Below are 10,308 nucleotides of genomic sequence, written 5' to 3' on the forward strand. Positions count from 1 at the left end.
AAATATCGCGAGATTTATAAAAAATTTCGCCGATATATTTTGAGAAATTGCCTGAAAGTTTAAAACGGCAATTTCTCACACTCTGTTTTTATTTTAAATGTGTTTTATTTATATTTTCTTATAAAAATTATTTTTTATTCCCAAGATTTTGACGAAAAAATACGAGATTTATGAAAAAATTCAAAATCTCCCGAGTTTTTTGGCTGCCGAAATTTTGCCGTTTTTAGCTTTTGTCACTTTGGTCCTTTTAAGACATGGAAAATGCAAACCATTCATGTTGTCATCCATCCACATAAAGAGTAATCTCAATAAACCTGAGTTTTTCCTATTAGCCTGGATTCATGAAACAGATCTCCTCTCTCCAGCGATGAATGCGCTAACCCTTCACTCTGCATACCTCTCTCCAGCGATGGCCCTCCCTCTCGCCGGAGATCTCCTCTCTCTCCTCCTCCACCTCTTCCCTGCCGGCTTTCAGGACCGAGCCCTTCGGATTTCGATGCTCCATCGCCGTGGCTCCGGCAAGGGCCGTGAAGGACAGCGCTGTGAAGACGCTCAGGACGAGGCAGATCGTCGATAGCCGCGGGAACCCCACGGTGGAGGTCGATTTGGTCTCTCGATCTCTACAGATCGGCCGTCTTAACCCTCATTGTCTGATCATCGAAATGCCTGAAAATCATTCAATAGGTCAATAGGCACTCCGATCGTTGAAGAAGCAACTCTCTGATCATCCAAATACCTGTGATCATTCTCAAGCAAGCAAGCAACACTCCGATCATTGAGGAAGCAGCTCACTCGCGCACTCCTCTCTCGCTTAGGTTGGGGTTAACGCCATCGTTGTGCTTTAGCTCCAATGAATTTCACTGTGTCGATAGTTAGGGTTTTACATTCGGTGAAATTTGTTTGTTTATGATATTGATATATTTTTTTCAAATATTTGATGAATTTAGTTAGTTGCTTTGTTTATTATTCATTGTTCATTATTGTTATTATCTGAGTTACATGCAAATGAGAAAACAACTCACTTTTGGTTTGAAAAATGAGTCTTCTCATGCTCCATTCTCTCACGTCAAAGCAACATGGGCACATCACCCTCTTGAAGTGCTCATGTTACATAGCTTGCAATCAAATAGTTCTGTCAGGTCGCACATGGAAAATTGTGTTGGAAACATATGTATTTAGGATGAACTATTTATTGTTTCAAATGTTGAAGTATGCAGTTCTTGGACATTTTGTCAATTAGGTTCGAGTCTGTGAGTTGCATCACGATGAATGCTGCAGCATACATGCAAGCTGGAACGATATTTAAAGCCATCCATGGTGAGCTTACAAGGTAGTCTGAGTATCATATCAAATAAAAGAAAAAATTTTAGGTCACAACTATCCAACGAACTGAGCAACTGTCCAAGAATTTGAAAAATTTCTAATGCAGGTTTGTGCTTATGAAGGTGAGCAAATAGGAGGAGAGCATACAAGGCTTCACTCTCATTAGCTGAATAGTGATATATGACATGACAAACTTGATATGAAAAGGAGGCTAAAACTTTCAAGAGTCTCCGAGGAAGAGAGTAATAGGAGAGTTAAGAAAGCATTTGTATTGAGACATACTGAAGCAAAATCATCCCAACCCAAAATTCTTGGTGGACATGATAATAAATTTTCATTTTCTTTCATGAATTCAGAGTATTTTGGCAATATGTGTAACATCACAATTCTCAAAATATGTTGAATTCAGTCCACAGCAAGTAACCTGTATCAAGCATCACTATCTCTGCTATTTTTGAGGTTATGATTGTGTATGCTGTCTTAGTAGCAGATTGTGCTAGTAGGTGCTACATCTTGCTCCTTCTGAAACAAGGGATAACCTAGGAAGAAGAAAAAGCTATCTCTGTTTTTTTCGCTATGCTTCTCTATCACATGTCAACAGTACTCTCTTATATCAATTTTCTAACTTTCAATAGTTGTTGGTAAAATTTTTTATTTTACAAGGGTGTCTAAGATGTATCACTTTCTCATTCTTATTATGTAATTCTTTAATAAGATGACCAAGTGATGGTTACCTAGGTAATGTTGTATATGTGAAGCTTATTGAGAGGCCCATACCTCTCATAGAAGCCTAAGCCTCACATGGAGGCTAGGCCTCTTTGGGAAAGAGTCATCGCCCCCCTTTTACCCATGAAATAGGCTTAGGCCTCTAAGATTCTTGTTAGCTAGGGGATTTAAAGGCGTATCCCGTTGGAGCCTCTAACAGCACCTTGTAAAACGATTGTTACTGTCTTCAAACTACTTTCTGTCATAGTCAGCACCCTTCACACTGCATTTATTTGATTGATTGCTGCATGCCAAGAGAACGATTTTTCAATTTTATTGAACTATAATGTATATATCTTTATACATGTACCACAAGACAAATAGTGGAATATAGGGAAGCTTGTTTTTTGGGGTTTTGTGAATATGCACAGTGCACACATGGAAAAGGGGGTCTGAGTAAGTCCTGAAAGGACCACCCCCTAGACTGGTCCCTATTGAGGGACCGTATATAACATTATGTACTGATTCTTCTATATCAATGGATTCTGGTAGGGGTCTGCCTAACCCCAACTTGCCTTTCAAAAAAGAAAAGGAGCAATGCATGGCTCAGTCCAAATCCACCCTATCAGTTGAAGATGATGAGTGTTAAGGTTTATGTATATTGCTTAAACTGCTGATGTTAAACTTTATGATTTGTATTAAGATTTTATTCATCCCTGCAGGTGGATCACAACATATTGCAAGTGTTGAAAAAAAGTTCTTTGAAGATTTCAAGGAATCCTATATCAAGCTTTTAAACAATGGAGCACATTGGCAAAGTTCATAGCAAGGTCACCACACATTCATATAAGTTCCCTGTGTCTTAATACCATCACTATGAAGTTGTGCCATCCATTTGTAATATCCAAATTCATTTTTCTCTACGTAATTTTTTTTTGCTTTCTGATAATGCTGAGTTGAAAGCATTCTTGGCATAAGTTTGGATGATCTGTGATATATTGCCTTATTTCTCACTTTTCCCCAAGTGGATTCTTGTTGGCCCTTTGATTTATCCTCAACAAGGTTAAGGTACATATTTTCTATTCTTCACTATGAACCCTATATGCTTTCTATTTGTCTGAAATTTCATATTCTTTTATCAGCAGTTACCATGCATTCTTTTTCTCGGATTTTTGAAAATATAAAAGTTTTTTTGATGTCTTGTGACAAAAGGTTGTGAACTGTTTTAATGTTGAATTTGGCTAATACAATGCATTGTGGAGAGACTTGGTGACAATGTCTTGGAGTTTTCGCATAGAAAGTTTTCATGCCAAAAGGTGGCCATCAATCTTAGATTGGCTATCAAAAGAAGTGTGAAGGAGTGAAAGCAAACTCCATGAAAATTTATTCTTTAAACCTCGATAGGTTTAGTTGGAATAATAATACTATTTTCAAGCAGTCTATGGAGCACAGAGAATATCGTGGGGGTGGTCTATCTCAAATAGTTTAGGATGCGTGTCTTTTTTGTGCACTATATGCTTTTCTTGTTTTTCAGTCTTATATAATTATGGTTATATGTTTAAAGTTTTAGATATAAATGTAAAACAAGTGAAGGGTGTTTTTGTAATACATGGAAAAGGGGAAGGAGATTTTGTGAATATGCTCTAATAACTTTACATATGACAGCAAAGCCTTGTTGATTTAACATATGATGGCATTGTTATCTTACATAATTCTGGTTATGTTTGAAATGTGCTTCAATGAATGCACCATTTACACTATCTTGATCTTGAATTGTAATACATCATTTACTTGTTTTAATAGATTGTAATACATGATCTTGATCTTGAATTATTTCTAGATGAATTGGTAGAAGGTTTGTGATTGAATCAGAAATGTTTCAGGGATGCTATATGATCATACTTTCCATGCTTTCATTGTTCTTGAGTACAATATTTTTCCAATGCCTTCATTTACTGTTAGTGGAGGTTTTGCATGTGACAGCTTCCTTTAACCCATTTCTCATTATAACTTTGTTGAATGAGTAATTCAAATACAGTGAATGTGATGTTTGTCACAGACTCAAATCCTTTTTCAGATAGAGGTAAGTTTTGTTGCTAATCATTTTTTTTGTAGTGTTCCCCTTGGATTTCTAGTTACACTGTGCATACAAAATATAACACTACTGATTTTGATATGTTGCTCATCACTAATATTTTTATTTCTTGGTTGCCTGTCTGTTTGTCTAGGCCATAATAGTAAACATAATACGTACACAGATGAACACACAAGTACACACACATGCATGTAAATGCTGCCTGTCATCCTGTTTTCTAGAATTAGAATATATATGATGTCACCTTTTTTGGTCAATTTGTTGTTATTGATTGTTCATTTTGTTGTGTGCAATGATGGTACTTGTTTATGTAGCCAAATTGCATCATATTGGTGATATCACCAGCAAATCAGGACTTAGCAACGTCTGATGCTATTAAAATTGCAAGAGAAGTTGATCCAACAGGTGATTGGTGGTGTTGGTTGGTCAAAATCCATTTTGTTGAGCCTATGCACGTACTTGATTTCTTGTAGTTTAGTTATTGTGTATCTAGTTTTACTGATCAATGTGATGAAATTTGTTTAAATTGGTGATGTTTAGGTGAAACGACATTTGGAGTGTTGACCAAGTTTGATCTAATGGACAAGGTAACAAATGCATTAGATGTATGACAATTTGATATCTGTTTATGGTTTCTTATTGATATCCTTTGACTGTTTGTTTTATGAAAGAATCTGCATTTGCCCCCAAAAAATAGTTTTTTTTTTTGTTTGGATTTTTTTGAATTCGTACTCTGCTTTTCAAGTTCTTGAAGGAAAAGCTTACAGATTACAACATCCTTGGGTTAGGATAGTGAATCGTTCAGAAGCAGATATTAACAAGAATGTTGACATGATTGCTGCACGACACAAGGAGAGGGAATATTTTGCAACAAGCCCTGACTACGGGCACCTAGCAAGTAAAATGGGCTCTGAATATCTTGCAAAACTTCTCTCAAGGGTAACGCATCTTGTTGCATATGTAAAACTATAGTTAGTTGTCCTGTGACAGTTTTTTGATAATTTTATTCATTCTGCAGCACTTGGAGTCTGTAATTAAGGCACAAATACCAAGTATATCATCGCTGATAAACAAAAGCATTGATGAGTTGGAGGCAGAGATGGACCATCTTGATAGACCTATTGTTGTTGATGCTGGGGTATTGCTATTTCTGTCGTAGTTATTGTTGCTGTTATGATTGTTATTCACTCCATTTCAACAAATTGGCGCTTGAAAACATCTGTAATTTGAAACTTTGTGTTTTCTTCAGGCCCAATTGTACACAATTTTGGAGTTTTGTGTGTTTGATCGTATTTTTAAAGAGGCCCAATTGTACACAATTTTGGAGTTTTGTCGTACGTTTGATCGTAATTTTAAAGAGCATCTTGATGGCAGGTGGGGCATTAACTTTTCTTTTGTTCATTTCTCTTTCATAATCATATAGCCAGAATAAGGGAAATAACCTTTAATCTTTGCATGTGCATGTGTTAGAATGGGTCTCTCTCTCTCTCTCTCGTGCATATATGCTTCCTCTAGAGTTTGTAATACTTATCTTATTACTAGTATGCAATATGATTAACAGTTATAGACATGTACATGAAATGCTTACTGATACTTCTCTATGCCATGTGTTTTGTTTGCTTACCCCATTTGAATAAATTAATTCTGACTGTTGGTGCCATTTTTCTTCTCTATTACTGCACTTTTTACTACATAAGACATGGTTTTAACATTTTTTTTTATGATTTTTTTTTAAATTTTCTGTTCTCCAACTTCTTAGACGGCCTGGTGGCGATCGGATATATGGAGTTTTTGACAACCAACTTCCTGCGGCTTTAAGAAAACTGCCGCAGGAGTGTGCGGAAAGTGGTGTCTGAGGCTGATGGTCAACCTCGTTTGATTGCTCCTGAGCAGAAGTCTGATGGATGGGGCTCTTGACTATTTCAAGGGACCAACTGAAGCATTGGTTGATGCAGTAATCATTTCCTTCTCTAAGATTATGTTGTTTCATATCTTCATATCTTCCATCGGATAGTTGTACAGACTTGCAATTATAACTGATCCTGAAGCTTGCGTTTTGAGAATACCTTCCGTTGTGAAGTTCAGTGTCTGTGGTTCAAGATGTTTGTTGTGAGGGCATTGTCATGAATAATATGTTCTTCGGAGTTTGTAAGAATTGAAATAAAATTGTTTTTTGTGTGGTGTATGTGCTCACACGTGCGTGTGGACATGCGTGTGTTTGTGTGTAATATTGACTGATCAATTCATTTTCTTTTAAGATGAAAGTCCTCGCATGTCTGTGCGTGTGGACATGCATGCCATTTATATAAATATATTTAACTATCTATTTATTGTAAATACAAAAATATAAATATATTTAAACGTAAATATAAAATATATAAATAAAATATAATATATTAAAAAAAAAGACAAACAAACAATGAACGCACTATGCGCATCACACTGAGAGATACAGAGACACGGTGAACGCCTTATCGGCAAACAAACATTGAACACACCATGCACATTGATGTGGTGCAAAAAAGCGACTTTAATGTCGTGATGATCAGTGGTTAAAGTTAGTTTGTTGTTTATGTCCGATGTTTATGTCTCATGATACGCCTGTCTAGAGTGTAGGTGCTTAATCATACGTGTTTAATGGGTTTTTCTGTTCTTCCGGTATTTTTTTTGCAGTTCCGACCCCATGAATGTGTTGCGCATGGTTGATTTACAAATAATCCACACTTGGATCATGTGTTTTTGCTGAAAAAAATGATATTTGGAGCCTAAAAATTTACAAAGATTTTAGACAGTTGATTTTTTGAACCTTATAAAAATTCACCCAAGAATCGAACACTTCAAGAGCTGATCCCTATAAAATCAAGTACATAGATCACATCTGTATGGTCAGAATTTAAAAATAAAACGAAAAAACCTGAAAACCCCATTAAGCACCTACTCTCTCTCTCTCTCTCTCTCTATATATATATAGTTTTATCTTAATCATCGATTTAAACCTTCAATTTAGGTTATACTTTTTTGTTCTAATATGGTGTTTGTAATGGTTTTAATGTAATATTGTTTTATCATAACTTATACATCATTTGTGAATGGTGAGTAGTAAGCTGTGTTCGTGTTTAGCTTGCTGAGTCCATTTTTGTAGGCTGCCATTTAACTCATTTGGTCTAGGACTGGGCTGGTTTTTCGGTAGCCAAAATGGAAGACACGCCCATTTTTGGGTCATAGCCTAGTCAACCAGCCTGTGATCAGATTGAGCCTGCCGGTTCGACTGGTGGTGTAACCCATTGATGGGTCTGCCTATTGCCCACGGACCACCCTTAGTTCATAAAGCTGAAGCTTATGCAACATGATGTTGGACACCATCGACTGGTAGCCCCTCACCAATGTGGTCAACTGGTTGGCGGCATCGGCAGTAGCCCCTCCTCAACTCCGCATCAAGAACACTCAATGGGCATGGTCCAAGATTCTTCTTCACAGGGCGTTCCCCGGAGCTACACCTCGGTTCTTGGCCACCAGGCGGGCACAAGAACGTCATTGGCTAGTGACCCCTCACCAACATGGTCAACTAGTTGCCGGCATCGCCTAGTGTTAGATCACAATTAAATGTCATCTAGGGGTGTGAAATGTCTGGGTTCAGCCAGATTTTGATTCATACCAGTACATTTTCTTGGATATAGATCTTGTTCTTAGATAATTTAGTTTTTAGTATCATGTGGGTGTCAAATTTGTGGGTTTCAAGCCTTCCCCATTCTTGCATCATGCCAGTATCCGAAATTGACTAGATTTGGGTTAAGTTAGGTGCTTGACACAGATCGAAACCATCTGCAGCCCTAGGCGACCAATTGCAGCCAGGTCAAATCCTCTGCATGGTCTTTATTCTAAAATAACTAGAATGTGGCTGGAGCTGACCTGCTAACAACATTATTCCAATTCTTAGTACTACATCGCAGACTCGCTAAACTGGGCTAGCTCAGTTAAAAATTTCACCCCCTTCGGTCAAAGTGGGAACCATGAAGGAATTAACTTGTTCCATGCGACTAAGCCCAACTCATTGATGAGTTTCCTGATTCATACCAGTTCTTTGAGCCACAATGTTGGGAATAGTCAGTCTTGTGTGGGAGAGTTGGGATGTGGGACCCCTCAAGCAGACAAGCAAATATTTTCTTTTGGTATGAAAATATTTATCAAGGATTATAATTATTTATTTTTATAAAAAAATGTCCAACTTTTTGAATGTTGTACTTAAAGTTGGATAGTTTCTATAATACATTAGATTAAATGAAAACGAGCTAATTTCATCTATAGATGCAATTTTAGAGGAGCTTAGCATTCACCAACTTGGACCTTGTTTGGATTATTGGGTAAAGTAGTGCAGTTTGCGTTTTGGTGTTAAATCCTTTGATTTTGCATCATAAACATCTTGACCACATGTTGGTGACTCTCTAACGATAAATCCAATCATTTCTCCAGACTGGGCCAATATCTATAAGCCTTTCTTTAGACTATGGTAATTAGATAGAATTGAAGTTTAAATTTTTGTATCTTGAACACCAAAATAATACAGGAAAGTGATCAACGGAATAGGTTTCTTGTGCATCTCTCTCAAAGGAACAGGGAAACCACCCATGGGATCAGAGACTTTCTGATGGTGTAAACCCGTGACACACCTTGCCCCTGAAATATCTTTGCTTTGGCACCAGTAAAGGACATAATGTCTTTGCCCCCTTCTTATATGCAACTTGCCCCTGAAATACCTTTGCTTTGGCACCAGTAAAGGACATAATGTCTTTGCCCCTTCTTATATGCAAGGGGCTGACACCCCCTTGGAATGGAACCCTGACCCAGTATCGGTGCGTATTGCCAGAAAATTGATAGGCTACTGACCTGAATCAGCTATTTTTTAATAAATATAAAAAAATTAAAATTATTTTAATAGCTTTAACATGTGTCACGTTCTGATTCAGAGCCATTCACTTGAGAATTGGTATGGGTCAATTCAACTGAATCGTTGGCCAAATGATACAGGTCCGATTTCGATACTGACAACATTGCCCTGACCACTCGCAGCCAAGGTCCCCTCCAACTACGTCAAACGCCTTGGGCATCTCTCTCTCTCGCTCTCTCTCTTAAAAGCAAGGTGGGGTTAGGCAGACCCTATCAAATTACAAGTAGAGTAAGCTAATATAGCTTGAGGGGTCACACCAAAAACAAGTCTGCAGTCAACTTTACACCTCCCAGCCCATATCGGAGATGTCCAACCCCAACCAGAATGGTGGTTGCTCGAAAAAAAAGAAGAAAACTGGAGGAATCAAACCCTAGGCTTTCTCTTTGCAAGCAATTAGAGGTAAATAATGTCCAGCCCAGCCTAGCTCTCCTCATTTTTTGATTAGGTTAAGCCGCAGCCCAGTCAAAAGCGCCTTGTACGTCCAAATGAACGGGCCAGGTCAGGGTTCAAAATCTCAACCTTGCCTTAACCCAGGCAGGTGGGTCACAGGCCGCCTGCTCTTGTAATAAGGCAAGCTGCTGGGTTGGCTTGGCCCAGCCCATGTATTTTTGGCTGGACTGACCAGCCTGTTGAAGGTTCTGACCTATGTGAGGTTTCAGGCCAGGCTGAGGTCCACAATGCTGACCAAGCTCAGCTCAAACGGCATCAAATTCGTGATGGATGTCATTGAACCTGACACGACTGATCCAAATCCAAACCTAATCATGGCCAGAAAAGAACAGGAAAATATAATGGTGCCAATTGTTATGCGTAAGTAAAGGGTATCCAGTTATACACAAAGCAATGCACATTCTTTTCTAGAATCTGTCACAGGGACACGTCATTTTGCTGGTGTGTCCTTGGTGACACGAACAGACACGCTTGGACATGTTGACACCAACACCAATGTGTATGGACAATATTTTAATGTTTTTTAATGCTTACAAGTATTTCAATAAAAATACAATTTTAACATTAAGATATCAAAAATAGGTTTTTATTGATTAAAAAATTTAAAAACCCCGTCCATGTATTCTTTCTTATGACGAAGGAAAACCCTCACTGAGAATCAGGTCACATAATGTGCCAGCCTCTCTGCGTTTTTCAAAAAAGAAAAATTCGAACTTACGAGTCCAACCTGTGTCACGCATCCTCGTGTCCAAGTGTCTTTGTGACAGTCTAGAATCCACTCCACTTGTGG

At 37.9% G+C, this 10,308-nt stretch overlaps 1 protein-coding gene across 3 annotated transcripts; it reads left to right on the top strand.

The window, feature by feature from the left end:
* The first annotated feature begins 313 nt into the window (after positions 1-313).
* On the top strand, positions 314-6,307 carry LOC149845483 (phragmoplastin DRP1E-like). 3 transcript variants are annotated; one of them, XM_089997642.1, is made up of 7 exons: positions 314-815; positions 2,751-4,528; positions 4,664-4,710; positions 4,869-5,062; positions 5,142-5,261; positions 5,373-5,497; positions 5,883-6,307. In XM_089997642.1, the coding sequence occupies exons 4-7, from the start codon at positions 4,955-4,957 to the stop codon at positions 5,977-5,979; spliced, it is 450 nt and encodes a 149-aa protein (XP_089853768.1). In that variant the 5' UTR covers positions 314-815; positions 2,751-4,528; positions 4,664-4,710; positions 4,869-4,954; the 3' UTR covers positions 5,980-6,307. The 3 variants fall into 3 exon arrangements, with proteins under 3 accessions (XP_089853768.1, XP_089853769.1, XP_089853767.1); XM_089997643.1 differs by having other exon boundaries at positions 4,912-5,062; XM_089997641.1 differs by having other exon boundaries at positions 4,917-5,062.
* The last annotated feature ends 4,001 nt before the right edge of the window (positions 6,308-10,308 follow it).

This window comes from Nuphar pumila, chromosome 2, assembly GCF_984573655.1.
Source record: "Nuphar pumila chromosome 2, dmNupPumi1.hap1.1, whole genome shotgun sequence".
In the NCBI taxonomy this organism is placed as follows: Eukaryota; Viridiplantae; Streptophyta; class Magnoliopsida; order Nymphaeales; family Nymphaeaceae; genus Nuphar; species Nuphar pumila.